The 27871-nt window shown below is 40.7% G+C and overlaps 1 protein-coding gene across 1 annotated transcript in view; it reads left to right on the forward strand.

Moving 5' to 3' along the window:
* Positions 1-27871, forward strand: part of LOC140229665 (uncharacterized) — a 49233-nt gene that overhangs the window by 15202 nt on the left and 6160 nt on the right. Inside the window, exons 2-4 of the mRNA XM_072309909.1 lie at positions 15307-15669; positions 16384-16728; positions 18194-18358. Coding sequence (XP_072166010.1) covers positions 15307-15669; positions 16384-16728; positions 18194-18358 — 873 coding nt within the window. The remainder of the gene's footprint in view (positions 1-15306; positions 15670-16383; positions 16729-18193; positions 18359-27871) is intronic.

Genomic DNA, 27871 nt, shown 5'->3' on the forward strand with positions numbered 1-27871 from the left:
GGGGGGGAGGGACAGTTTGTACTCGAAATGTTGTCCGCCCATTATACACCGTCAGGCTTGAAAAAAAAAAAATCCTCGCTCACGCAACATCAACATCAACATGAGAAAATGGTCGAGATGATTCCGATATCATCACGTGAGTGTGCATCTTCACGTTACATCATAGATGTATGACGAAATAATATAGCTCATTTATAGCTCCATAATTAAATGTTAATTGTTTGACGACTAGGTTGCGTGAGGTCAAAGTTTAGTTGGCATGCATGGTGGACTCCGCCGAATGACTGGTAAATTTCCTACATCAAGTCGAGTTCGTGAGCCAAATCATAATAGCTACTTCTTAACAGGTCGATTACACTATTAAAGTTTGAGAGTCACGAGATACAAGTATATTTGGGTGTGACCTTCACACCCGAGGTGGGAACACTTGAAAGTGATGATGCAGGGTAAAGGATGAGTAAGAAAAAGAAATTAATTGTTACAAAACGCGTTTGCGTTTTGAATGACGTTTGTCATTGTAATGTTATAGTGTTCAGCTATATTATGGATGTCCTTTGACCAAAATAGGTTTTTAACTAAAAGTCTGGATAGGAGACTAGCTGCTTACATGCATTGGCATTCCTGCCTAGTGCTGTTATGTGATAATTTTTAGACATTATTTTTCATACTAGTATACATTCCCTACGTACATTTATCAATGTAGGCCTACCTAAAGAAAGTGTAAGCCTACACATGTCTTGCGGGCTCAGATGGTGGTGATATAATACTGGTCATGTGGTCATAGGCTGTTCCGTTACATGTCACGTGAATAATGTACAGTGTTATGATAGATACCGCGTAGCCTGTAATGGATCTGCGATGCGGTGATGAAATTGATTGATCGCATGTGAAATAACGAAGGCAGGACCTGGTTGATGTGACATGTACGGTGTAGTCTCACGCCAGATGGCTCTCGGTAGAATAATAACGAGAGCGTGCTCATGTAGAAGGACTATATGCACTGCCAAGAGTATGCATATTCGCTTTTTAGCCTGATTTGTTTTTAGTGCACGTATTTTTTTTTTTTGGGGGGGGGGGGGGAGGGCAAGTTCTTTGTAGGAGCGTTGTTTTGTCACTTTGTTTGTTTCTTGTTTTGTTTTCGGTATTTTTCTAAGGAAAGAATAGACTGTACTTTTGCCACCGTCCACTGCATTAGTGACGCCATACCAATGGACCCATTTCGCTATAGTACATGAAATCCGTACAAACCCGCCCCTCTCCCCCTCCAAACTGTTAAAGGCATAATTTACCATTTGCAGATGAAACAAAAACCACCATTAGTGCTTTGAAATAGTGCTAAAATGTGAGTTAGGGAGAGAAACAACCCCTGTAAAAATTTGAATCCATATAATTGCTGTTAAGTATTGTTAGATACACAAAATGTTAACAATAATTATGATAAGAATGCTTCCAGACTGAACCTTCTACAGTTATGGTTTATTGAGGAAAATAATGATATCTCCTCATATTTTATGCTTTATTGCGAAAATTTTATATGGAAGGATGTTTTGTGATACACCAGACCTACACGTATGCATCAAATGTGATATCTTGAACATTTTTAAAATCACTGCTCCCAAAGGTAAACTGGACCTTTAAGTTAGACCTCGTCTTACAGCATACTATGAATCTAGTAGCTCCGTGGTCCTATAGAACAATGAGCTACTAACAGCTCCATGATGAAGCTTAGTAGTAACCATTGGTCTGTTCGACCAGGGAGGTGAGACGATATGAACTTTGAAAAGTGCCTTAGCACCGTTATAGAATTTGGCTGTAGATTTATTATCGCTCTCATGTCAGTGAAATGAGATCAATGGCTCACTCGAACTTTTATTTTCCAGCGGTGATGTCTGTTGTTTTTTTGTTATTTCATCATCCACTTACATCCTTTAGCTGGTTATGTGCACAGTGTTCTGCCTGCAGCTCACCAAAGCTGTGTATATTATATGAATACATACACTGCAAAAACATCGGTGTTAGATTTAATACCACGGGTGTTAAATCTAACACCGATCAATAAGTGTCAATAGAGGACCTCACCCACAGGTGTAGAAATATGTTGTGATAGTGCACTGAAAAGTGTTCACCTGGCACTTCATGGTGTTAATAGACACTGCAGATGGTGATATTTTTTACACTGCGCTACCGCATGGTGTTGATTTGATATTGCTGGTGTTACTGTCAATTGTATAACACCACCCAGCTTCAATAGGAGACCACACCAACTAGTGTTACTAGTGATATGGTGTAAATGTGTTCATACCTTTTTTTCAAAAATCAAATACTTTATCGGAAAATTCTTGATCGTCTTGTTGAAGTTCAAAATCAACAAGAAAAACAGTAACTAAGAAACTATTCCAAAACACTTTAATATTTTGAAGTGGCGCCCGGGAGGTGTTGATGTAAAACCACAAAATGAGCACCGAAAATTTAACACCAGCTCGGTGTTTCATATGTAGTATTTATTTAACACCGGACTTTTTGCAGTGTACAATTTCAGCAATAAATGACGGTTGCTATCTCCATCCACCCTCCCTCTGTCTTTAACTTTCCTTTTCTTTATTTCCCCTTCTTCCCCCTCTCTATCTCTGATATAATTGGCTGAAATTTCTGACTTTATGTTATGATAGGACCTATACATTGATGTGATGTTACATGTGCAACAGATAGGGAAGTAGGGCCTGTATTGATGCGATGTTGCGTGTACCCAAGTTACACGAACAAGAAAACACTCAACATGCACAGCCTGGCATGTATTGGCAATTGACCTTGGTAGTCACGTTAGTTTTCTTTCCAGGCTGTCGGGATTGATGACATTTTTTTTTTTAACTGTGCTGGTACAGTAGCATGTATCATGATAAGCTTCTCGTAGTGTAAGGTAACGGCTGAGGGAGTAAACATGCTGTTAAGTCTTGAAAAGAGGCCTGCTGGGCTTATGAACCCCGATTGGTGGTATAAACAGAAAATGATTGTATTTCCCATGTGTCTAAACGCATTCATGTTACACAGGCGTGTAATGTTGGACGAAAAACATTCTCAGAGGAAAGCGCAGCAGGTCTGCTGTGAGTTTGTCACCGTCCTCCTGATAAACACAATTTTACAACCGTCCTGAAACATAATATGTATTGGAAGTACAGAGGAGTGTAGTTGATTTCCCCCCGCGGTACCGGATTCTCACATCAGTATTGCACGAGATAGACTCTAGTCTCTATTGCTTTTGTTATTTCGGGTTTTACGCTCTTGCCGTTACCGATACTTGAACATTTTTGCATCCTTTTCATGATTCGGTAGATTTTTTTTAAAGTATTATTGTTATTAGTAGGCTTACTATCGTCATTGATATTTTTATTATCATCATCATCACCACCATCATCATCATCACCATCATCATCTTTATTACCACCACAGTCATTAAAAAGAACAACACATTCTATCTAGTGCATCACCGAGCATATAGGAGAAGTATGATACTATAGTGTAATCGGTGACACGACATTTACTCCTGCGACACTTTCCCTCCCCAAAGATTTAGGGTTGGGGTTTTAAGATAGGGTTTTAGGTTTATTTTGATGTGAGGATTAAGATTGGGGTGATGGTTATATTTGTAGGTAGGTTTTATGTTTGGCTTTGATATTTCATGGGAGCAAATGTTATGGAACTAGTGTAATCAGGGGATGAGGCACGGGGAAGGTGTGTGTGTGGGGGGGGGGGGTTCTCGGGGTGATAACCCATCGGAGGGGGAGTGGGGATTGCAATGACCCACACACACACACATACACACACACACACACACACACACACACACACACACACACACAAACACACGATTAAAGTTCCATGGTAATCGCGATGTGTGGTAAACTTTCAGAAGTATAGTATAACTGCCATTCGTTTTCGAACATTCTGAACAGTACAGTACTAGTCGCAATACAAAAGCACGTGATCGACGAGCAACATAATATACAGGGGAAATGAGGCATAGCCCCTCAGCTGTGAAAAGAAACATTATGTTGTTTATACGCCGCTCCTGGAGCAAACATCTCCGGAATGACATCGGATGGAAATCGGGAAGGAACGGGACTGAGAAGTACAGCTCTGCTCCTTGGTGCGAACAAAAGTCGCTATTATTTTGGTGTGGGAGTGCTTTTGCTTTGCGTCAGACAGTGACACACCAACAGTAAACAAAACTTTTCTGCACAAGTTTGCAACGCTCTGCTGTTTTCTGGATCGTTTCGAAAGGAACGTATTTTGTAACAGAAAGTGCGTTGACTTGCTCCGAGTCCAAGTCATTCGTGCACGGTTTTGTCAACAAACCACCTTAAAGGGATGGTACAGTATTGGTGGAGATGAGAAATGGGCTTTTAACTTTTTGCGAGATACCAAGAAAACACTTACGATGTAGTGCAGAGCATACCATTTTAAGAGGAATTCAAAGTTTATTTGATGAAAATCGGGTTTGGAATGACTGAAACATCCAAAAACAAAGTAAAACAAAGCGATCGTAATAGAGTGTGGGTCCCACGCTTTATATTAGAATTGTTCTTTTTTGGATATCTCAGCCATTTCAAAACCAATTTTCATCAAATAAACGTTGAATTCCTCCTAGAATTACATGCTCTTTTATATTTCATGAGAGGTTTCTCATTATCTGACCAAAAATGTTAGAAACCTGAAATTAGGTCTCAACCAAAACTATACGATCCCTTTAATATGTCGATATGCCTCTCATAATCATCATAATGATGCAGAGGCGGGGAGGGGGAGAGGAGAGTAGGAGGAGGAGAAGGAGGGAGCAAAAGGTACCTTAGCACCCCTTTCTCGGGAGCGTGTATTTTCACTATAAAATGGTCAATATTGGTTGTATAATTTTGACATGGAACATACAAATCCATTGAGAGTGAGAGAGAGAGAGAAGAAGAAGAAGAAGAAGAAGCTCAAATTTATTGCCATCAGTGTTATGAGCTATTGTGGAATGATTTTTTTGTGGCAACCGAGTGGAGTCAATACATTTTGAAGACTATATCCCTTCCCACCCACCCACCCCCCTCCCCCCCCCCCCCCAGGCCTCCCCTTCGTACGTTCACCGCGTTTTTGTTTGTTTCAGAAGGTTGGGGAAAGGGTTCACCTCTTTGGTTTGTCATCTCGAGCTAGATGAGTGACCATGCGAACAGCTGTTTTCTGGTTTAAAGTCGCACTACCGACACTCTGCCACGTCATTTGTTGTGCCTCCATAGTTATGTATAAGTGCATTGGGCGATATTTCTCAACAAGATTGGCTGCAGTACTTAGTAGTAGCAATGCTGTAACTACTATAGTGTAAGTTTGCATGTTCAATTAATACCACGGTGTGTCGTTTTTCATCCACAGAAATGTATTTTGTCATTGTAGAATTCGTGTGTGTGTGTATATAAAACCTAACAACAATCTATTAACAGCCGTTGTTCTACGCCCACATACACTAAGGATTTGAGTAGAAAAGGGCCATTATAATAGAATCGTCTACAAGGCAATTTGATTGGGATTCTGTAAAAAAAAAAAAAAAAAAAAAAAAAAAAAAAAAAAAAAGATTGATGTCCTTCAATTTCAATAATTTGATATTAACGCAGGGTGAGGTTCCCCTTGAACTTCCCCTTTCGCAGTGCCTGACGGTCACGAGGCGATCGCATCCTTTATTGCGCATGCGTCGAATAATGAAGCATCTGCTAATGACCACTGTGAAGAACTACCCGGTAGTTTCAGTTTCAGACCACGAGTTACAAGACTGAATTTTTCTTAGAATCATGATACGTGAAACATGATGTTTTTGTAAAATTCATTTGTTGTTTTTTCGGCTTTGTGACCACGGAAATGGATGATGAGTGTCGGTTTCATGCATGTAAAGTTGTGTAGACAAATGCAACACGAATATAGGAATGATTGTGGAGATATCTCCACGATGGCTGCATTGATGCAATGATTGTTATTACGTCAGTGTAGTCATCGTTAGCTCCGTTCCTCCCTTTAATCCTCGTTGAAGCCGGTGATGGGAGTCACCCTAGCAACAACCAGTGGGCCTTGAATGCTAATGAGGCACGACCTCCTCTCGTGGTTGGTACACTTGAAGTGGGTCGTGTGGACACGGCGGGTCTCGTCACGGTCTGCTGCGCGTGAATAGGGCTTTCCCCGCGATCAGCTGTTCGCCTTTGACGTTAGTCTATACTCACAGGCTTGTAATTTTAAGAGCGCCTGCGTTTAAGCGTGTTTGCAGGGAAGGAGATGCTAGGCTCTCATTTGACCTCCTTGGCGTTTGCGTGTTTGCGTTTTATGGATAGGTTTGTGTGTGTTTATGTGCATATAATTGTGTGCTGGAGTAGGAAGTAACGATCTGTAAACGACAACGCGTAATAGAAATGTTTATTGGAGTCTGATATGGTAGACTGCGGTTAGTCTACTGTTGCTATGCTCTCTTCGATGGTTCGGATTTTGTTTTATGTGTGCGTGTGTGTGTGTGTGTGTGTGTGTGTGTGTGTGTGAGTCATTCTCCATTTTCCCAAGGAGCTGAAGCTCCTTGATTTTAATTTTCCGCACGTGGACCATGCATGGAGCTACCATGGAGCAGGGAGGTGGAAAGATTCCACCTCCCTGCATGGAGCTACCAAATAGCTCCACGGAGCTACTATGCCTGTTCTATGGAAGCAACGCGACGTATATCCATGGAGCTGGTAGCTCCATGGTATATCCATGTTTTTGACAGGCTCCTGCTTCCATACTGTTCAGACAGATGACTGACTGCACAGACCTATTGCGGCTGCTCCGGCAAGAGTCTTGCGTAATCCTTTGTGCGCATCTCTGTCATTCAAATTCATGAAATTCATGCAAGCCTGGAGTTTTTGCCGTTGCTCTCTCTTCTCCAAGTGATTGGCAAATTGCCCTACACCATGTCATAGTGCTGTAATACTTGTATGGAAAGTAGAACTGTAATTGTAATGCATGTCAATAAGCCAGTTCGGGGTTAGCTCATGGGCACATCGGTACAAATGACCTTTCTTCTTTCTCAGTTGATTAGGCACTCCACGAGTTTTCAAGCGAGAGAAGGTATTTTAGCTTACCCCACGCAACAATTTATGGAATTCATCAGTCATGTTCAAACAAAGAATGAATTTGCGTAGACCAGGTGACCAGAATGATCCATCAATTAGCACTTTGGAAAGCATCAATTTCAGTATTTTGCATTGAATGCATCAACAATCTTTTTCTATTGATATTGTCAAATACCACTTTTGCTGTCAGGTGGATGTGCTGGCAAGCACCACTCATAATGATCACTTGAATAATCATTACATCACAGATGCTTATCTCGGTGAATAAAAAACCAACATGCTCTGCGGGTACAGATGACCTTTTTCTGCTCATGCTCAAAGTGGAACCCCGAACTGGCTTATTGAATTTACACACAAGGATAGTACTCAAACGCCAACATTGTAGGGCCTACAATGTACACATACACACACACACACACACACACACACACACACAAAAAAAAACCTACATCCTGAGAGCGTGCTTTTTGTTCAAAGTTGTTATTTTTATCACATTATCATTGTCCTCACAATTTCAGCTTCCACAATAATGGATAAACGATCGTTTCAGTGACCTCTTCACAACATGGGGATGCTAACTGTTTCCGTTTTTTAGTAAGGGTGGCAACATTTCCAAGGTTTTGACAGTTTTCAGGTCGCAATGAATGCCGGTAGATCGACGTAGCGTTACATTTCACAAGGCCCCCCCCCCCCCAACAACAACAACAACCCAAGTCGCTGTGACGAGCTGGTGCATTAATTCATCTATAGTAGATGATACACATTATTTTCAGTATAATATTATCTTGTGTGCATTTCGCCGTGTTGGACAGGCTCGGACAAGCTTTTTGGCTGCCCAGAGGTACGCGTGAGTGAACTGGTCCATGGATGGACACTTGAATTCAACGAATTACAAAGCGACTTATTCTTCATGAATTCTGTTTAAAGGATTTCTTAAAGGGGAAGTAACGACGATTTTTCATAATTTCACCCCATGTAGTTATACAATATATTGATGGCTCCATGTATAGAATTGTGGAATTTATTGTGGTTCTTGAACAGAGAAATCAGTGCTCTGAAAAAAAACCCACCAAATTACACTGAACAAGGATGATGACATAAGGAGACTCACATCACAAATGTAGCAACGTAATTCCATTATACCGTTTGATGAACAAATTCACCTGTGTAGAATTTATGCATACTTTCTTCTTTTGTTTTGCTTCCTTGAGCCCCAACTCATGTATTCTTATGGTGAAGCTGCATGTAATCATCTTTGTTCGTTATGATTTGAACGGTCATAAATTTGAGAAACGTTCTTATTCCTCATCCCAATCACTATAGATTCTGAAACTCTGTACCCATGCAGTTTAACCAATTTATAGTTGCTCAAATGTAGAAGTCTGAAACTTATCCGGAGGTCTCCTCTAAGGCTATCTCAAAAGACCGGTCTCCACTTCATCACCATAGTCTGCAAATTTTGCGCATACGTTTACAGCATTGTATGGGTATAATTGTGCAAATGTGATACCAACAGTGAGAAAACTTGTTTGAGCGTTGCCGATTTAGTTATAGAACCTAAGTGTAGGGATTTAATTTGAAACTTTTTATTGCAGTCCATCCTAATCTGTAATAACATTTACCACTCCCAATGCACCAATGTATATTCACATAAAAGTCTATCATTCTATAAGTATCTTGTTTTTTCTAAACTAATTGAAAAGTTCATTCACAGTTCAGAGACACTGTTTTTTCATTATTTTAAAGGGATGGTACAGTATTGGTGGAGATGAGAATTGGGCTTTTAACTTTTTGCGAGATACCAAGAAAACACTTATGATATGGTATAGAGCATACCATTTTAAGAGGAATTCAAAGTTTATTTGATGAAAATCGGGTTTGGAATGACTGAAACATCCACAAACAAAGTAAAACAACGCGATCGTAATAAAGTGTGGGTCCCACACTTCATTAAAGGCATTATTTACTATTTGCAGATGAAACAAGAACCCAGCTTTAGTGCTTCAAAACGGTTCTAAAAGATGAGTTAGGGAGAGAAACAACCAATGTACAAATTTCAGTCAGTATAATACAAAATGTGAACAATAGTTATAATAAAAGTGTTTCTAGACTAAACCGCCTACAGTTATGGTAAAGTGGGGAAAATAGTGATATCTCCATAATGTTTGAGGCTTCATTGCGAAATTTTCATAAATTGTAGGATGTTTTAAGATACAACTGACCTACACATAATTATGCATCAAATGTGGTATCTCGAGCATCTCTGCTCCCAATGGTAAACAGTGCCTTTGAAGTAAACTGGTGTTTCCATTGAAACGAGATAAGTATGAAGTGTGTCAAACATGCGAATCTTCCTGGATGTAGAATCACATCCACATTTGAGATTTGACCGCTGTTGAAACAAGGAACAAGTTACTCAGAGTAGTCGAAATAATTTTCTCTCCGAATTTACAACACGCAGGACGTAAACAGACGTCTGCCATCAATGCGTTGAGCCTTTGTCCTCGCTATTACGTAACCCTACACGTTGGTACCATTAATCGACTAATCAAAGTCGATTTTTATAGGTCTTGTGCTGCATGCCTGAATCAGCCGGGTTGATAATATTGTAGTAGTCTCAAAGATCATACCCAAGATGTATCATCTGGTTCAATCCCAAATTACATTTATTTGTCTTTATATCAACGTTTTGTTAGTTTATGATTTTATTATATTGTTTTGTAAAAGTAAAAGAAAGGGGGGGGGCATCATCCAGTTTGTATCACTTTTCTTTTCATTTTAAAACTCAATCCCAACGGAGATTTTCACAGGATTGTGTTTTGAGTTTGAGTTTGTTTTTCTATTTCTTTGTTGTTGTTTTTTCTCGTAATGCTGCAGAGAAACAGGACAGCATCACAAAGAAGCTACGCTAGCTAGTTCCCGAAACGTGAGGACCAGGCTGTGATGCTTTTCTGTATTCGTAGGGAGCGTACAAGTTAGACAGAAAACTATATCGTATTAGTCATGTTAGTTCAGGAGCGAAGCTCGTACATAATTTTCCTTTGAGCACCTGATGGTGCAGGAACATATTATATTCATTATAAGATTTATCGATTTTTTTTTTTATTCATCCACTGACAAATTTAGAAAAATAGTGCTTAATATGCGCCTTATGCATACATTATGAAGAAAAGTATATCCGTAGCATTTTTCTCTTATCTGTGTAAATTAATCAGATCCCTGATAAATCTCCTTTTTGAGTTAGGTTGGTGGACATATACCATCGTTTTGTTGTGGCTGTAAAGTACACATTATGAAAACTTTCAAAAAGGAAACACCAAACGCTAATCAATAATAGAGTTATAAAGGAGCTGCAAACTACCAAAAAAAAAACAAAAAACAAAAACAAAATCCAAAAGAAAGTGACAAATTAGTTACAAAATGTTCCAAACTGAAAAACGTTGGATAAGAAATGAAGAAGATATGACATTTTGAAATTTGACACTTTTTTTTTAAATCATTACTTGACCAGTCCTTATGAATATTCATAATTATGAGCGAATTGATGATGTCATGCCTTCACAGTTTTCGTCTATGTTATACATATGAAATTCTATTTTTTTTTTATTGCTAAGCTAATACAGGTAAAATAATATTTCCATACCAAAATATTTATTTTGGATGATTTTAAGGCGAGTTTTATATTTCTACAGCTGAAATATGAGATTTTGGTCATTTCTGTATATGAAATGAATAAGAAATTGTGAGAGCATGGTCATCATCAACTTGCTGATTTGAATTTTCATAACGACTGGTCAAGAAGTATTTCCGAAATATTTTGAAATTTCAGAATGTAATAACGTTCTCAATTCTTATCCAATTTTTGTCATTTTTCGCGCTGGTCTGCAGGGATTATTTTCTCTTGATAAAATTCTTGATAAAATGATAAAAGTGATAAAATTCTAGAGTGAATCCTTCTTTAAGCTGTGGTCTTTCTGTTTACTTGATGTCTGCATGGTTTCAACATGTTTTCCCGCAGTATTATCATACACTAAAGAACTGTATCACCAGCGATCACCTTACGTAGATCCTGTTTGTCATTCCACCTAATATTTTCCCCTGTAATCTGAAGTTAGAGCCCAGTTGGGCTCACCAAATTTGCTATGATCAATAATAATTTGTGTAACTAATTTAATACAGTTAATGAAATCAAATGCTGTATGGAGATATTCTATCAGACACACAAAATAAATATAACACACACACACACACACACACACACACTTAATCATGTGCACTACTAGCATTCCCTTTATGTGTCACAGTATTCCGAAGCTTGCCAGCTGCACTCACCGTCCCTATACCGAAGATCTATTATTCCCCGGTCTTTGTAATTCCACGTGATGTCTCTCCGATGGGAAGCCGTAGGGCAGTGAGAAATCCGTCTTTGTGGGCAAACAAAGGTTACGGGGAGGTAGAACCTCCGTCTCTGAAAATCGGGTTCAAGTTACGGCGAACCTTTGTCTGTTTTTCTAAAGTCGATTTAAAGGTCGGAAAGATTCACGTCCGATGCCGATTTTTAGATAGAATTCTTCTAGTATAGACTCTATCGATTTCAGTTCATAATCTATTTGTGATTATGATGTATCATATCATATCATATCATATCATATCATATCATATCATGTCATATCATATCATATCATATCATATATCATATATCATATCATATCATATCATATATCATATCATATCATATCATATCATACCATGTTTATGTCATTTTTATCCTGTTGTACCGTATTATAATTGTAATATAATTATTATGCAACTACAGTTTAGATTACAATGTCCTTTAAATAGTTTTGCGTTCATACGAGGACGCCATGTTTTGTTTAGTTGTATGGTAGCAGTCAATGGAATATACATGTACAATACCAATTTTCTTTGTAATGACGTCATAAAGAGTGTATGAAAGGGTCTGTGTTATGTTATCCACAGGGGTGGCGTGTTTCTATCGAAGATCGCAAATAAGATTATCAATATCAGAGCGGCGGGGCTGGATCGCTCCTTTAGTGTGTATAATTATGTTTATTTTGTAATTTTTGTTTCTTCAATCTGTGTTTATGATTAATTTTTATGTATTGTTGTGAGCAACACTGTAAAAACATCGGTGTTAGATTTAACACCACGGGTGTTAAATCTAACACCGATCAAACTTCAATAAAGGACCACACCCACAGGTGTTAAAAATGCACTGTGATGGTGTTGAAAAGTGTTCACCTGACACTTCGTGGTGTTAATTTGACACTGTACCTGGTGTTATTTTGACACTGTACTGGTGTTAATTCAAAAATGACACCACATGGTGTTGATTTGATATTTGCTGGTGTTAATATCAATGGTTTAACACCCGTCCAGCTTCAATAAGGCACCACACCAGCTGGTGTTACTTTGGTGTCAATTTATTTTCACATTTTTTCAAAAATCTAGTATTTTGATGTAAAATTCTTGATCGTCTTGTTTAAATTAAAAATCAACAAGAAGTGCAGTTACTAGGAAACTCTTCAAAAAACAGTTTAAAATTTGGAAATGACACCCGTAGGTGTTAATTTAACACCATAAATGAGCACCGAAAATTTAACACCAGCTCGGTGTTCACTATTTAACACCGGACTTTTTGCAGTGAAGTCTAAAGAAAGACGAAGTAATAGTGGTGGGATATGGAAGGTTGCATTACCCGTTTGATGCCATGCTGTTTAATTTCAGTCATGATCCCTTTCTTGAGGCTTATGTTGCGTTGAACCTTGAGTCTGTATACCATAGAGGTTGTAGAGATACCCCACTCTCTTTTATCGGACATCACTAGGTTTCATAATAAAACGATAGTTGCTCTGTGTCGGTATAGAACTCGACTTCAATCTGCGTTTTACTTCAGAAGCAGCTGCCCCATGTGTATAATAGTACCGAGAGAGGGCGCATGTCAAATTCGCTGCTCTCCTCAGGTGCGCTGTCGTCTTGTTTGCATGTCACTGGGTCAAACCAGGGAGGTGAGAGGAAACCGAAGTGATGATCAAAACAATGTATGGCAAGTAGCTTTGAAGTCCGTGCTCCGTTCGCGTGCAGAATGTAATGATTATAGTGAGAGCTTTCATCTTTGCTTTCATAAGTGAAGAAAAAAAAAATAATAAAAAATAAAGCCAAAACAACCAATTTTTATAATCATGCTTTTATCGAAATGTACAAATATGGTGTCATGTATGCGCAGTACTCGAGTGTTGCTCTGTATCATAAGCGCGATAATTTTGAGTTTTTTAAACGTGAAAGTAAAAGAGTTTCATGCCACTCCTCTTTGCCCCGTTCTGATGTTGACTATGTAATGATTAATTTATGATGAAGGTCTAATAATACTTCTCACATGATTTTTCCTAATAAGGAAGGATTTGTTTTGCTGTGTCCCATGCCACTTCCTCACGTCCCTGGAGTAATGGCTGGATATTAGTAACCAGAAACGTATACTGAATCGTTTATCGACCCAGAGCAGCTATTAACCCTTCCCATGCTAAATTCTCAAATTCCCATAGACTTAATACACGGGCCACCAGGTTCCCGTATTGAACGGGTTAATCTCAGCTGTATAAGTGGTTATTTTCGCGATGGTTTAATTTTCGCGAATTTCGCGAATCTCAGTTGGATCGCGAATTTGACAACACGCGAAAATGTCGCCATACACTAGAGTAACAATACATGCAAGAGAGCGTTGGTGTCAATTCGCGAAATCAACATCTCGCGAAAATGTCTGTCACCTTCTAATTCGCGAAAATATCTGTACGCGAAAATAACAGCTTAGTATATCATTCTAGATACGTTGTGATTGTTCAAATCGATATGGCGGTGTATAGGCCTATACTATGATGTGATTGGGGTTTGGAAGAAGCAAAACGTGTAGGTTTCTATTTGGGAGTTCCCGAAACGGTCAATAAGTACACACACTGCATGTACAGCAACGTAAAGATTATTAAGTCCCGTGACGTGCAATACTGTATAGGTGTGTGTGTGTTTGTGTGTACTTGACCGACAGAGCTCTTGCAGCACGTGGATGGTCACGAGGCGACTTAGAATGTGACATTGAAACTCGTATATCAATAATCACCATGGCGACGATCTGAATGTGTTTTCTCTGAATATGACTCGTGTCCGTTCATCTTGGGCGCACGCTTTTGTTTTTCGAAGTGTAATTTGGGGTCAAGACTACAGGAAGCATGTAAAGACATATTGTGTAGATTGCATTCTACAAGGGCTCCCGCACTCATGTGAAAATGATCGTTTGCTTGACTGTTTGTCTTGGGCTTTGTTTTGTTTTGTTTTGTTTTGTTTTGTTTTGTTTTGTTTTGTTTTGTTTTGTTTTTGTAGGGGGCAGGTGTTCAATTTGAATGTAATGAAAAGTGTCTTTAACCACTTAATGACCAGTGGAAAAGTGGATTATGCTCTGAGTATAGATTTTGCTTTAGTCCAGGAACTGAATTGGTTGTTAATCTTTAATTCAGTGGCGCTATTAAATGACGTCACATGGAAACGTTTCATCTCAATTTAAGTCCTGGCTATGACGTAACATCTAAAGAATAAAAAAATGAGAAAAATATCAGAGAAGTTTTAATGACACTTTTCCAACAGGTGGCTTCCTCAGTGCATGTCATTCGTTTTATTGTCACTGATAAACATAATAACTTGATTGGGATGCAGTGCTTGTATTACTATAGAGATGCTAACTCTATTTTGTGATAGTTATTATTACACAGTGATGAATAATTGTCATCCTTTTTACGTACTTATCCTTTACGTATTTGTGTCGCCAATTGTTAATTTCCTGTGGATGAAATACTATAGACACATTATATGATACGTATAATGATTGATTAACAGATAGATAGATAGATAGATAGATAGATAGATAGGTAGATAGATAGATAGATAGATAGATAGATAGATGGATAGATAGATAGATAGATAGATAGATAGATGGATGGATAGATAGATAGATAGATAGATAGATAGATAGATAGATAGATAGATAGACAGACCGGGGTCCAAGTGGAAATGGACTCAACAAACCAGACTAAGCACATTTAAGATTATCATGCATCTGCTTGTAAAGTTTAAAAATCAGTATTTTTATTCGACAATCTTTATTTCCTTTCTTTTCATGAAGCTTCCGTGATGTTGGACAGAATATCTGCGCTGGAGATCATCACGAAAGAGACAGTATCTCTCCGACTGGGCGAGACGAATCAGAGCATCCCGTGCGACGTGCGGCTGGGTCCCGGCGAGGTCGTCTTCGGCTTCTCGTGGCATCGCGACACGCACTCTCCGGACGATGCCGTGGTGAAGGAATTCAAGGGGACGGAACAGAAAGTCGGAAACTATAGTCTCATGTACAGTCTTTCAAATGACAGGTCGCTGGTTCTGAAACAACCCGTGCAGATATCGGACGAGGGGCAATACTTTTGCAGGGTTATTTTGTCCGGGGCCTCAGCAGAGCGCTTCAGTAATGCCAGTACTATACGTGTGCTTTGTAAGTATGAACAAGAAGCGTGATCAAAGGATTGGAGTGGGTTACTTCAATGGTGACTTGTAGGAATGAAAAATCATCATTTGAAAAGACACTTGATTTGCACCATCGGCAAACGGAATGTTCAGTTGGCACCATATGGGTTGATTGAGGAAGTAAATTATAGTGCTAAGTTATGAAATGATAAGACTAAGATACGCCGAAGGTTTGAGAAAGGAAATTGCTATCAGTAACACCGAGATCTTATTTGTTTGTTTGTTTGTTTGTTTGTTTATTCTCCATTTCACATAAAAAATGCACAAAGATTTAAAGACAGATTTCAAAATGGCTGGATTGCACATCAGATTCATGATTATAATGATTCTGTTCTTCACCACCCAACAACCATCCTGCAGTAACTGTTTGACGCGGTACCGACACGCTCTGCTTATTCTATGATGTAAACTTCTATTTAAAAAAAAAAAGAAAAAAAAAGGTGAATAAAGTGGCGTTGGGAATAACGAATTACACAAGGTGCGTGTATATGCCTGACAGAGAGAGAGAGAGAGAGAGAGAGAGGGGGGGGGGGAGGTACATTTATGTTTTAATGAACCGGTTGTGGATATTTTCTCATATGACGCTTTTGTTAATCTTTTCAAAAGCAGTGTGATGGTATCTTGTCATTTTCAGTAAAATGACGGTGCGCCTATTTCATTGTTTTGTGGTCTCTTTATCCAGCCGCTCCAAGGGAGCCTTTTCCGTCAATAGTTGAATGTGCCAGGTCAGAAGAAGGTGACGAGGAATCTGATGCTTGTCTAATAGAAGAAGCTGCTGGAAGGAGTCTAAATATAACCTGTGAGGTCGATGGTTTTCGGCCCCTTGTGAAGCTTTCGTGGTGGAACGGCACGCACGAGATGACGGACGCACATAGGACATTGACAAATAACTCGGACGGGACGCAGTCTATGTCCGTGACGTTGGAAGTTACCGCTAGTCTTTCAACCAGAAGATTTATCTGCAACGTCAGCGGCGATGCAGTGGACGGATATCACCTGACGGAGATCAAAGTTGCCGGCACGGAAGGTACGAGGTCAAAGGTCGAAAGGAAAGTGAACTTGCGATTTGGGAGGAGACTAATCAGGTCAAAACATGGGAAAAAAAGATGCATGATTATAGTGACGTATGTCATAATGTAAAGCTTGAAAACACTCTGGGTGTCAAGCACAATGTGGACGTGTAAAGGATATCTGTAATATAAATTCTCTTCCTCCTCTCCCTCCCCTCCTCTCCCTTCCTCCCCCCTTCCCCCCCCCCCCCTCCTCCTCCCCTCCCCATCCTCTCCCCTCCCTCCTCCCCCTCCTCCTCCTCCCCCTCCCTCCTTCCCCCTCCCTCCTCCCTCCTCACCCCTCCTCCTCCTCCCCCTCCCCTCCCTCCCTCCTCCTTCTCCTCCCATCTCCACCTCCTCCCCTCCTCCTCCTCCCCTCCTCCCTCCTCCCTCCTCCTCCTCCTCCCTCCCCTCCTCCCCCCTCCTCCTCCTCCTCCCATCCCTCCTCCTCTCCCTCCTCCTCTCCTTCTCTTCTTCCTTCCTCTCCCTCCCTCCTCTTCCTCCTCCCATCCTCCTCCTCTTCCTCCTCCCCTCCCCTCCTCCTCCTCCTCCCATCCTCCTCCTCCTCCTCCTCCCCTCCCCTCCCTCCTCTTCCCTTCTCTTCTTCTCTCCTCCTCATCCTCTTCCTCCTCCCTCCTCCCCTCCTCCTCCTCCTCTTCCTTTTCTTCTTCCTCCTCCTCATCCTCTTCCTCCTCCTCCCCTCCTCCTCCTCCCCTCCTCCTCCTCCCTCCTCTTCCCTCCCCTCCTCCTCCCCTTCCCCATCCGCCTCCTCCTCCTCACCTCCTCCTCCCATCCTCCTCCATCCTCCTCCCATCCTCCTCCTCCTCCTCCCCTCCTTCCCCATCCTCTTCCTCCTCTTCCTTCCCTTCTCCTCCTCCTCCTTCTTCCTCCTCCCATCCTCCTCCTCCTCCCTCCTCCCTCCCCTCCCCTCCCCTCCCCTCCCCTCCCCCCTCCCCTCCCCTCCCCTCCCTCCCCCCTCCCCCTCCTCCCTCCTTCCTCTCCTCTTCTCCTCCCCCTCCTCCCCCTCATCCCCTCCCTCATCCTGCAGCTGCTCCCCCTCTAGCCTTTTATCAAGTCCCTCTCGCTGTAAGATGGCTATAATGGCCAGTCGAGCGCAACCCCACTCGGCTTGGCTCTCTTCACCATACAGCGGGAGGGCCTTGACAAAAGGCTACTTCCCCTCCTTCTTCCACTGTTAGCATCCTCCTCCTACTCCTTCTCCTCCTCTTCCTTTTCTTTGTCCTCCTAACCTTCTTCTCTTTCTCCCTATCTTTCTACTTCTCGGTTGCCTTCACTTTTTTAAACTTTGATAATCCCTTCAATCCCTGCAACAGCGCCTTTTGTCAAAAAAAAAAATGGGGAAGACAGTGCAACGCCATACTAATCTTCTGAGCTATGAAATCATGTATCTCATATTATATCATGCTTTTTATTTTCATCCAGTGGGAGGATCTCCACTTGTGGTGATTATCATCATCGTCATCGCTCTCCTCGTCGTTCTACTCGTACTGCTGATCGCTATCGTGCTCATCGTGAGGAGCAGGAGGAAATCGAAACGGAGAGCGAGATCGAGGTCCCGGGAGCTCTCTGAAATGAAGCAGAGAGCTGGTAAGTATTTGAGAATGATGTTGATGTTGATTGGGGGGGGGGGGGGGGGGGTCCGTATATCCTGTGTACAGTGGCATCCGGTCTGTTGGGGACAATTACCGAGAACCCCTGAACTTGTTGATCCGGATAGTTTATTCCCGTATGACAGTTAGAGCAGCAGAGTAAATAAGTGAAATTAATCAACCTAACGAAATCTTTCCTTATTATCATTTATGAAATTCCTAGTATTCTAGGACAATTTCTGAAATCTGTTGTCCAGTGAAACATGTCCTTGGGATATCTTGTTGCGGAAAGGCAGTGTCGCAGATGGGGATTTGTCCTTCGACAGTATTATTCTCAAGGTGGAGGGAGGGGCCCTAGTGGTTTTGTGTGAGGGGCAAATGTTTTTAATCCTAAAGGGGCCGCGCTTTTTTGGCTATGGTCAGAACGGGGGGGGGGGGGGGGGATGGATTCCGCCCCCCCCCCTGAGATCTCGGCCATCGGTGGTGCGATCGCGATGAAATTTGGCATGCGTGAGACCCGCGTCATAATCTACAATATTGTGTCATAAGATTTTTTGAAACAAGCAATTTCTAATTCTAATTGATTAATTATGCAAATTAAGCTCAAGATCATATTTTAGCCTAATTGATAGCATCGAGAGTCCAATTTTTGATCTATATCTGTTTTGGCATATTCAACATTGTACATCACAAAACTTTCAAAACTCATTTCAATTCTTATGTATCTTATTGTTTTCAGAATTTCTTATGTATTTCCTTGTTTTTCAACTTTTTTTTCTTTTTTTTCTTTGTTTTTTTATTGGAAATTGTCACTGACCACTTTTCTACCATAATTAGCACAAAACTAATCAATGAAAGTGATTAATTGTAAAAATAATGAGGTTTTTATGACTTTCATGACAGAGCACTGTTTTCCATAGGAAATGCACACAAAATCACAAAATTGTGCCCGTTTTGGGGCAACATTCCGTTATAAAAATGGGCGTGGCTTCGCCAAAGTATGCGCGGACGTCGCAAATTTGGTCTCAAAAGTTGCGCGAGACTTGAACAAACAAAGTCAAGAAGCCTCGCGACGAGGCCTTCTCGCGTTACAGAATTATAGCGCGAAACGTCGAGGGAATCCGCCCCCCCCCCTCGGCCCTTATAGGGTTAAACAACCTTCTTCAGTTCAGACCAACATTCGAGGCTTTTCAGTATACGACAGCTTACAAATCTTCTGCACATTCTACTGAAATTACTACATTGAACTTGAATTTTGGATGGTCGTGTTTCCGAATCCTCGTCATTTTCTAAAATGCGATTCTATGATTATACAGTACCTCTCATCTGCTTACATCCACCATTACATGTTGGTATTCAGCGCATGTCACTAGCGAAAGCAATAACCCTAACCCTTCAATTCTAATGCAGATTATGCCCCACATTTTACAGCTAATCGAATTGTAAATCTATGTTGCTCTAAAGCGTAGCTAGCGATCATAGAAAATGACCAAGATAGTTTCGATTACTACAGAATGATTTTGCTCGCAAACGTTTGACATCCTTATCTTTTTCCTTCTCGCGTCCGTCAATGACATCATCCTGAAAGACACTTCCATTTTTTTTTCCTTCATGGCGACATTCACGAGACTTTCATGTCATCACTCTATTCATACATGTATACTTAGCATTCTTACCATCATTATAATCAAAGTAATGTTTTCATGCGATAATTTCCCAATGTTGTTTGCATTATTGTCTACGGGATCTAGACCAATGTTGCTATATTACGCTTTTCGCTGCTTCCGATATAATTTCATTACCTCTTTATTTATTATTACCGTTTCTCGATCTGTACATGTCTCTAATATCCATTTTCATCGCGCTTGTCACGTGAATGACCAGTGACGTAATAATACTAATTTAGGATTCATTCGCAAGGCTTGAATGCGTGATACTCACGGGTTACACGCGAGCTTTTCTTTATGTCTGCTATATGTCAACAGATTGATAGCTATTACGTCACATTCACCGTGCAAGGGAAATGAATTGACAACATTCGCTAGATGTCATTTAGCAGCTAACCTATCCGGTATTAGTGTTTGGTTTGGGCTCGCCGCACACACATAGACGCGATAAAGTTATTATTGAATAGCATCAAGATGTAGAACTTCATTACCATGGCGTGAATAAGGCTACAACCCGAATTTTCAACGGATTAACATCTCAGCGCGCGCAGGCGAGATAAGGCGGGAAGAACTTAGTAGTGTTTTATTCTCCACCATGGTCATAAGTCACCCATACGTTACTTCTTGAATTGAAGTAAGAATATGTGTGGTAGTGTGCAATATAAATTCGAACCAGTGTTAAAGCGAGGAGACGGGAGGGGCTATAGTGGTAAGGTTCCGTGTGACTCAACTGACACGAGGTCTTTTAAATACTGCAATGTTGAGAATAAAAATGAGCGGCATGGAGATCAATGGATGACGCTAACGAGTTATTATGATTCTTGAGTTCAGTGGCAACAGCGGTACCGCCCGTAATTGTCTACGTTCAAGAATACAAGCGGTATAGGTGCCTACTTATTTTACAGGAAAATAAGAGAGGAAAAATCCTCATATCAATTATAGATAAAAATATTTGATTTGAATGGTATTTTCTCACTGTATAAGATACGTACGTACGTACATAGCATACAAACAAACATACATACATACATACATACATACATGCATACATAGGCCTACATAACTATGTAAAGATAGACAGGTAGATAGACAGATGAACAGAATGATAGCTATGGATGGATGGAAAGACAGATATCATAGATCGATGAATTGTTGATAGAGAGATAAATAAACAAGTAGATACTCTGAGTATCCCCATGGACGTATCCCCGAACGTTATCTATCCCACAATAACTTCCGGTTTTCGTGGTGGGTTCACTAGACATAGGCATTGTGACGTATCAATGCTTCGAGCTTTGAAGGGGATCTCAGGGCCGTCCTACGTCGGTACCATGGTGTCCTGCAATGATGTCATTTCTTAATAGTGGGAATGCAAGAATAAACCACATACTTGGAACAACTCCATCGCGCTTACCATACGTCTACTATTTTGCTGTTCATGCTTGCATTAAACAGTCGCAATGACTTGTGACGCCATCGTATCGTGTCGCTGTCGCATCAAGTCGCATCGAGCGCATATATCATCTTATTCTCTTCATACATTTTATTCCTCATTTTGGTTATGTATGTAATATGAACGCACAATTTCAGTCATGTCCATCGAATAATAATATTCACTGACTCGACTCTGTACGGCCTAACATGCAAGTCCAGTATTCATTCAGCTCGCTATAGTGTTTTTATTTTTTTCCTGAAAAGCAAAGTCTTCGCGAATTTCAAAATCACCATCAGCTCTGCTCTGCCGACATCATTTCAATTATTTTAGTATATTATTTTCTTTAACCTCAGCTTTGTATATAAATAACTTCAAACAATGACAGTGTTATTTTTCCCGTTCACCAAATCAGGTGTTGGTAAAGCGCAGGAAAATTACTACCTTCTGGAGTTAGGTAAGAATACAAACATGCCTGCTTTGCAGGGGAAAAAAAGTAACGAGGAAAAATTCATATATTAGTTATTGATACTAACACGTAATTTGTATGGAACAGTCCAACTTGTCTTAGCGACCACCTGTCTAAAGCGGCCACCTGCCGTATACGACCACTAAAAAACAATTCACTCTGAGAGAAAAAACACGTTACTGAAGAACCTGTCTATAGTGGCCACGTTTTTGTCTCCCTTAGGTGGCCACTAAAGACCGGTTTGACTGTATTTTCTCACTGTATAAAATACGTACTTGCATACATACATACAGATGCCTATACATATTACATAATATTATATACACATATAGACAGGTTGATAGACAGTTGAACAGATGAACAGATAGCTATAGATAGACGGGTGTATGGATGAATAGACAGATAGACATCATAGACAGATGGATGGTTGATAGAGAAATACATAGACAAGCAGATACACAGAGTATCGGCGGACGTTATCTACCCCACAATAACTTCCGGTGTTCATGGCGGGGTCATTAGTCAAAGGAAGACAATAATGTTGTGACCCCAATTAAACGTGTAGACAAAGGATGATTATAGGTCACTATATATCTATATACAGAAAAACATAATTATGGGTCATCATCCATTCACACAAAGCGATAATAAAGCAAAAGTTCGCATCAGTGTACCCAGAATGTGCCTAATCATTTCTCAGATATGCAGATACCGGAGGGTAGTACCCAGGGTATATTCTTGCAGGAGAAAAGTTCGTGTGAGCTTTATACCCATGCCGTCAAAGTGACCGTACATTCAGGTTTTTTTTTTTTTTTGTCTCATTGCGTAGCGGAAGCGAGACGTATAGGCGTTTCTTTTTCGTCGTTGTCGTCGTCGTAGGCGTCGGCGATGGCGTCATCAATTTGGTGTTCCCGATAACTTTCCAAAGGTTTGAGCTATGACCATCAAACTGACACCAAGAACGCTGGTCAAGTTCGAATTTTAATAAAGTCAGACTGGTCAAGGGGCAAAAGGGTCAATTAACTTTTCCTGGTAAGTCCGACAAGGTCAAAGGTCAAACGGTCAATGAACGTTCTCTGAATAATCACCATACTTGCAATAATTATTTTGATGCACTGTCAACAACTCTCTACAGCTTTGAGCTGTGACCGCGAAACGTACACCACTTGTAGGACCTAAAGATGCCCGGTCAAGTTCAAATATTGATGAAGTCCGAAAAGATCTACTGGTCAATGAACTTACATTAAGAAAAACAACAACAACCCTGAACTCCTATTGCTTCATGCAGGCGAGACTGTGTTTAGCGTTTGCCCTGTTTATCTAAAGAAATGCACATTTCCCGTCTTCTGAAAGAAACAAGTCCAGAACTGTTCAGTTTTGGGGTTCTGTTTTTTATCATGCAATAAAATGAAAATGTGTGGAGTTCTCTTTATATTTTCTGTAGGGCCTATATTACAATATTGAAATATGGCATCCCGGAATGTTACGATCTCCGCTCCCAACGCGGCACACGAGTTTTAAAAAATATAAGAAGAAAAAAAGAAAAGAAACGTAATTTGTCATAATATAATTGACTTTATCACGTTTTCCTCTAATTCAACTGTAACGCTTTATTGAAACTTCTACATTCACCCAATCCACATAATGTGGCTGTGATTTGGCTCAGTCGGTGGCGCGTCATATACCTCCAAATCCAAAGGACCCAGGTTCAATTCCCGAGTCTTACTGAGCAATGTTGTGTGTAATCATATCGTCCACTTTATTGAGAGGCGAAATCACTCTGTCCCTCTGATAGGACATAAAATGTAGGTCCCGTGTGTGAGAGTCACAACCCATGCACGTAAAAGGACCCCTTCATTTATTCATCGCAAAGAGCAGGGTGCATAACCCGGTGAAATGGTTACCATGTATACCGGTTACATGCTCACATCCAACTGAACCCCTTAGAAGAGCACCTATAGACTCCATGGGAGAGCTATTCCTGCTGAATATGGGCTATCCAGCCATCTTCTCAGATGAGAAAATGAAACAAACAAACATGTTTGAGGATAAATTCCCCTCTAACAATTTAATATAAACATACCTCAGTCAGTTCAAATCATTGTTTATGTTTCTGAACCTGGCCAGGTCAGAATTGTACAGGTTTCCTGTCAAAACAAAGAATTTACATCCTGTCGATTTCCCAAGCGGGCATAGAATGTAATAATGATGAACCAGGAGCTCCCAGGGCTCGGTTGAAGGAAACCCGCTTTCCCGCGCCTAACCGGAAACCACTGTCGTATAGCGGTAAACTTGATATCATGAAATAAATATTGTACTGATGTATATAATGAAAAGAGATATCATGGAGCAACTCATGTATGAAGTGTACAGTATTCTATTAAAGAAAAAACAATGTTATCCTTAATTCACATAGGTGTTTGAAGATATTGTCTGAATGCTTCCTTACTTGAAGAGTGGTTTAAATTAAAACGAAATAAATTTGAACTGAACTGAACTGAACTGAGTATTAGACCGGGGCCCAGAGGATTTATTCAGCTGAAAAGGGTCACACTTTTCGATGGTCTCATCATATAAGGATGTGGCCAAGGGTCAATAAAATGAATTGCTGGCAAGTCACATCCTGTACCGTAAGCCTATATATAGGGGCCACAAAAAGGGGCCCCGAAAATAGATTTATTCAGCCCAAGGGGGTCACGGACAAAACTTGGTGGATATTGTTCCTTTGGGTGTACTTATCATGAAAACAGCAATGCCAGCTATTTTATGCTGTACGGGGCCCCAGACAGTAGCCCCAAAGGGCCCCAGAAATATGGTGTCATTCAGCTGAAAAGGGTCACGGCTAATTTCTTTTGCAATGGAAGAAATACCCATCAGAGATATCCAAAACACCAATGCCAGCTATTTTATCCTGTACGGGGCCCCAGACAGTAGCCCCAAAGTGCCCCACCCCCTATAGGCCCTACATACAAACACACACATACATTGATTTTATTCAGCTGAAAAGAGTCAAGGCTAATTTCTTTTGCAATGGAAGTAGTACCCATCAGAGATATCGAAAACACCAAAGCCAGCTATTTTATCCTGTACGGGGCCCCAGACAGAAGCCCCAAAGTGCCCCACCCCCTATAGGCTCTACGTACAAACACACACACACACCCATTGACTTTATTCAGCTGATAAGAGTCATGGCTAATTTCTTTTGCAATGGAAGTAGTACCCATCAGAGATATCCAAAACACCAAAGCCAGCTATTTTACCCTGCACGGGGCCCAGACAGTAGCCCCAAAGTGCCCCCCCCCCCCCACACACACACACACATTAGTTTCATTCAGATAAAAAGGGTCACGGCTAATTTTTCTTTGCAATGGAAGTACTACCCATCAGAGAAATCCAAAATACCAAAGCCAGTTATTTTATCCTGCACGGGGCCCCAGACAGTAGCCCCAAATTGCCCCCTTACCCCCTCCCCCCCCCCCCCCCACACACACACACACATTGATTTTATTCAGCTGAAAAGGGTCACGGCTACTTTCTTTTGCAATCGGAAGTAGTACTCATCAGAGATATCCAAAACATTAAAGCCATTTATTTTATCCTGTACGGGGCCCCAGACAGTAGCCCCAAAGTGCCCCCCCCCCCCCTACACACACACACCACACACACACACACACACACACACACACACACACACACACACTTTGGTTTCATTCAGCCGAAAAGGGTCACGGCTAATTTCTTTTGCAATGGAAGTAGTACCCATGGGATATCCAAAATACGAAAGTCAGATATTTTATCCTGTACTGGGCCCAAGACAGTAGCTCCAAAGTGCTTTGCTTTCTTCTCTTCTTTGTCTTCATCTCTTCTTCTTCTTAAATATGCGCTCCTTCGTCTTCATTTTCGCGACAACGACAACGTCCTCCTCATCATCATCAGTTTTGCTGTTCTGGCAAACATTTTCCGGCGTATCGGTTTTAGAGCGGCGAGAGCGGAAGACATGCGTAATTGAGTCTGGGAAAGCGTAGGAACAGCGTAGCTAAAGCGGCCAACAGCGTTATCGAAGCAGGAATGAAGCGTCGTAGGAACAGGCCTTGATTTTATACGAGAGTAGAGAACTTAGTTAGAGCGTCGTTAAAGCGGGAAGGTCGTGCTTTGATCAAGAAAGCGGCGCAGCAGCGGGACCACGTCGGTGTCTAGTTTAGACTACTTCCCGTTCTTGTGCCGCTGTTACTACGGTCAGAAAAACCTGGAATTGTTACGCTCATCCCGCGGTATTTACACTGTCACTGCTCTCTCCCCGTTTGAGCTACGATTCAAAATAGGTCAATCTTGATGGGGAGATGGGGAAGAAATTTTGAACAAGTTCAAAATTTCTTCCCGATCTGTAAAATTTGCCAGATCCAACCCCATCACCCAAACGCTGCTGCTACGATGCTCCCGGTCCCCGTAATTGTTTGCCGCTCTCTCCCGATCTGACAGATTGAATAAATCGGGATGCAGATCTTGATAGTGGAATTACATGTGGGGACACTTTAGGAACATTCCGTGGGGCTCCGTACAGCTATAACTGGTTTCGGTGTTTTTGATACCTCGTTGAGTACTACTTCCATTGCAAAAGAAATTATAGCCGTGATCTTTTCACTTAGAATAAAATAAAACGGGAACACTTTCCAGCTACTGGCTGGGGGCCCCTTAAAGAATAAAAATAACTGGATGGGTTTGTGTTTTAGGTATCTCAACTGTTAATTCCACTGCTAAGGAAAATAGGCATACATGACTCTTTTCACCTAAAAACGCTTAATTCATATGGGGTGGGAATACCTTGGGGCTATACCTGTCAAGGGCCCTGCATCCGGGCCAATTTCGCACCTCTTTTAACCCAATTCTTTAATGCTGAATTAAATTTAGCAAAAATTTAGCATAGATGACATGGTAGTTCAATGTCATGATCTCTTCATTCAAATTCATTTTGAAATATTCACATTACCTCTAACCTTATTCTAAATAACACGTTTTCAACTGAAATTCATATATAAGACAAGCACCATTCCACTATCCGTTCATTAATAAATTCATAATGATATAGTCACGTGGTCACGTATATGCTACGCTCGTTCATTCAAATTGATTTCTGCGCTTCTAATTTAACATGTTCTGCAGTCAATTAAACAGATATGTTCATGCTTGACCTCTTTCCTTATTTTCTTTCATCGTAGTTATTGTTTTGTAAGCATCATAACATTTCATGTTTTCGTATTCGTTTAAGACTCTTTGACAACAGTTTTTTTAACGTGCTTATTGAATCCGAAGAAGTAAGAAGCTACAAATTATCTGGCCGTTACGAGCGCTTTATTACGAGCGGTCGGCCAGTTCCAGGAAGTCAAGGTTATGATCCTCAAATGTTGGGTTTTTTCATAATTCTTTCTATGTCTTCTAGAGATATAGATATGTATCTATTGTGCTGTCATGACTATAAAAATCTGTATTACTGGTACAATCCAGTTAATCTGCATTACTGGTACACGTATAGGCCTATAATGATATGTATGAAAGAGAAGGAGCGTTACAGAACAACTAAATCCAGTTATACTAGATAAAAGAATATGATACTTTTACTGCTTTTATAACAGTAATTTATAGATGAAACAAAAACAAATATAGAAAGACACGTTAAAATGTTCTCACCTTTTAAAAAAAAGAAATAGCATGATGTAGATTTGGATGAACACGTTTGGAATTTGACTGTCTTTCGCGAAATTTAACGACTGAAATACCCTTTTCGGCAAGTCAAGGCGAATTTGAATGAACGTAGGGTACCAGCCAATTTGAATACCCATTTTAACGAATTCGAACCTTCTATCAAATGAACCGACAAAAGTGCGAAATTGGCTGGAAAAACCTAACTGGCTTTGACGTTTTGGATATCTATGATGTAAACTAAGG

This window comes from Diadema setosum, chromosome 6, assembly GCF_964275005.1.
Source record: "Diadema setosum chromosome 6, eeDiaSeto1, whole genome shotgun sequence".
NCBI classification, from domain to species: domain Eukaryota; kingdom Metazoa; phylum Echinodermata; class Echinoidea; order Diadematoida; family Diadematidae; genus Diadema; species Diadema setosum.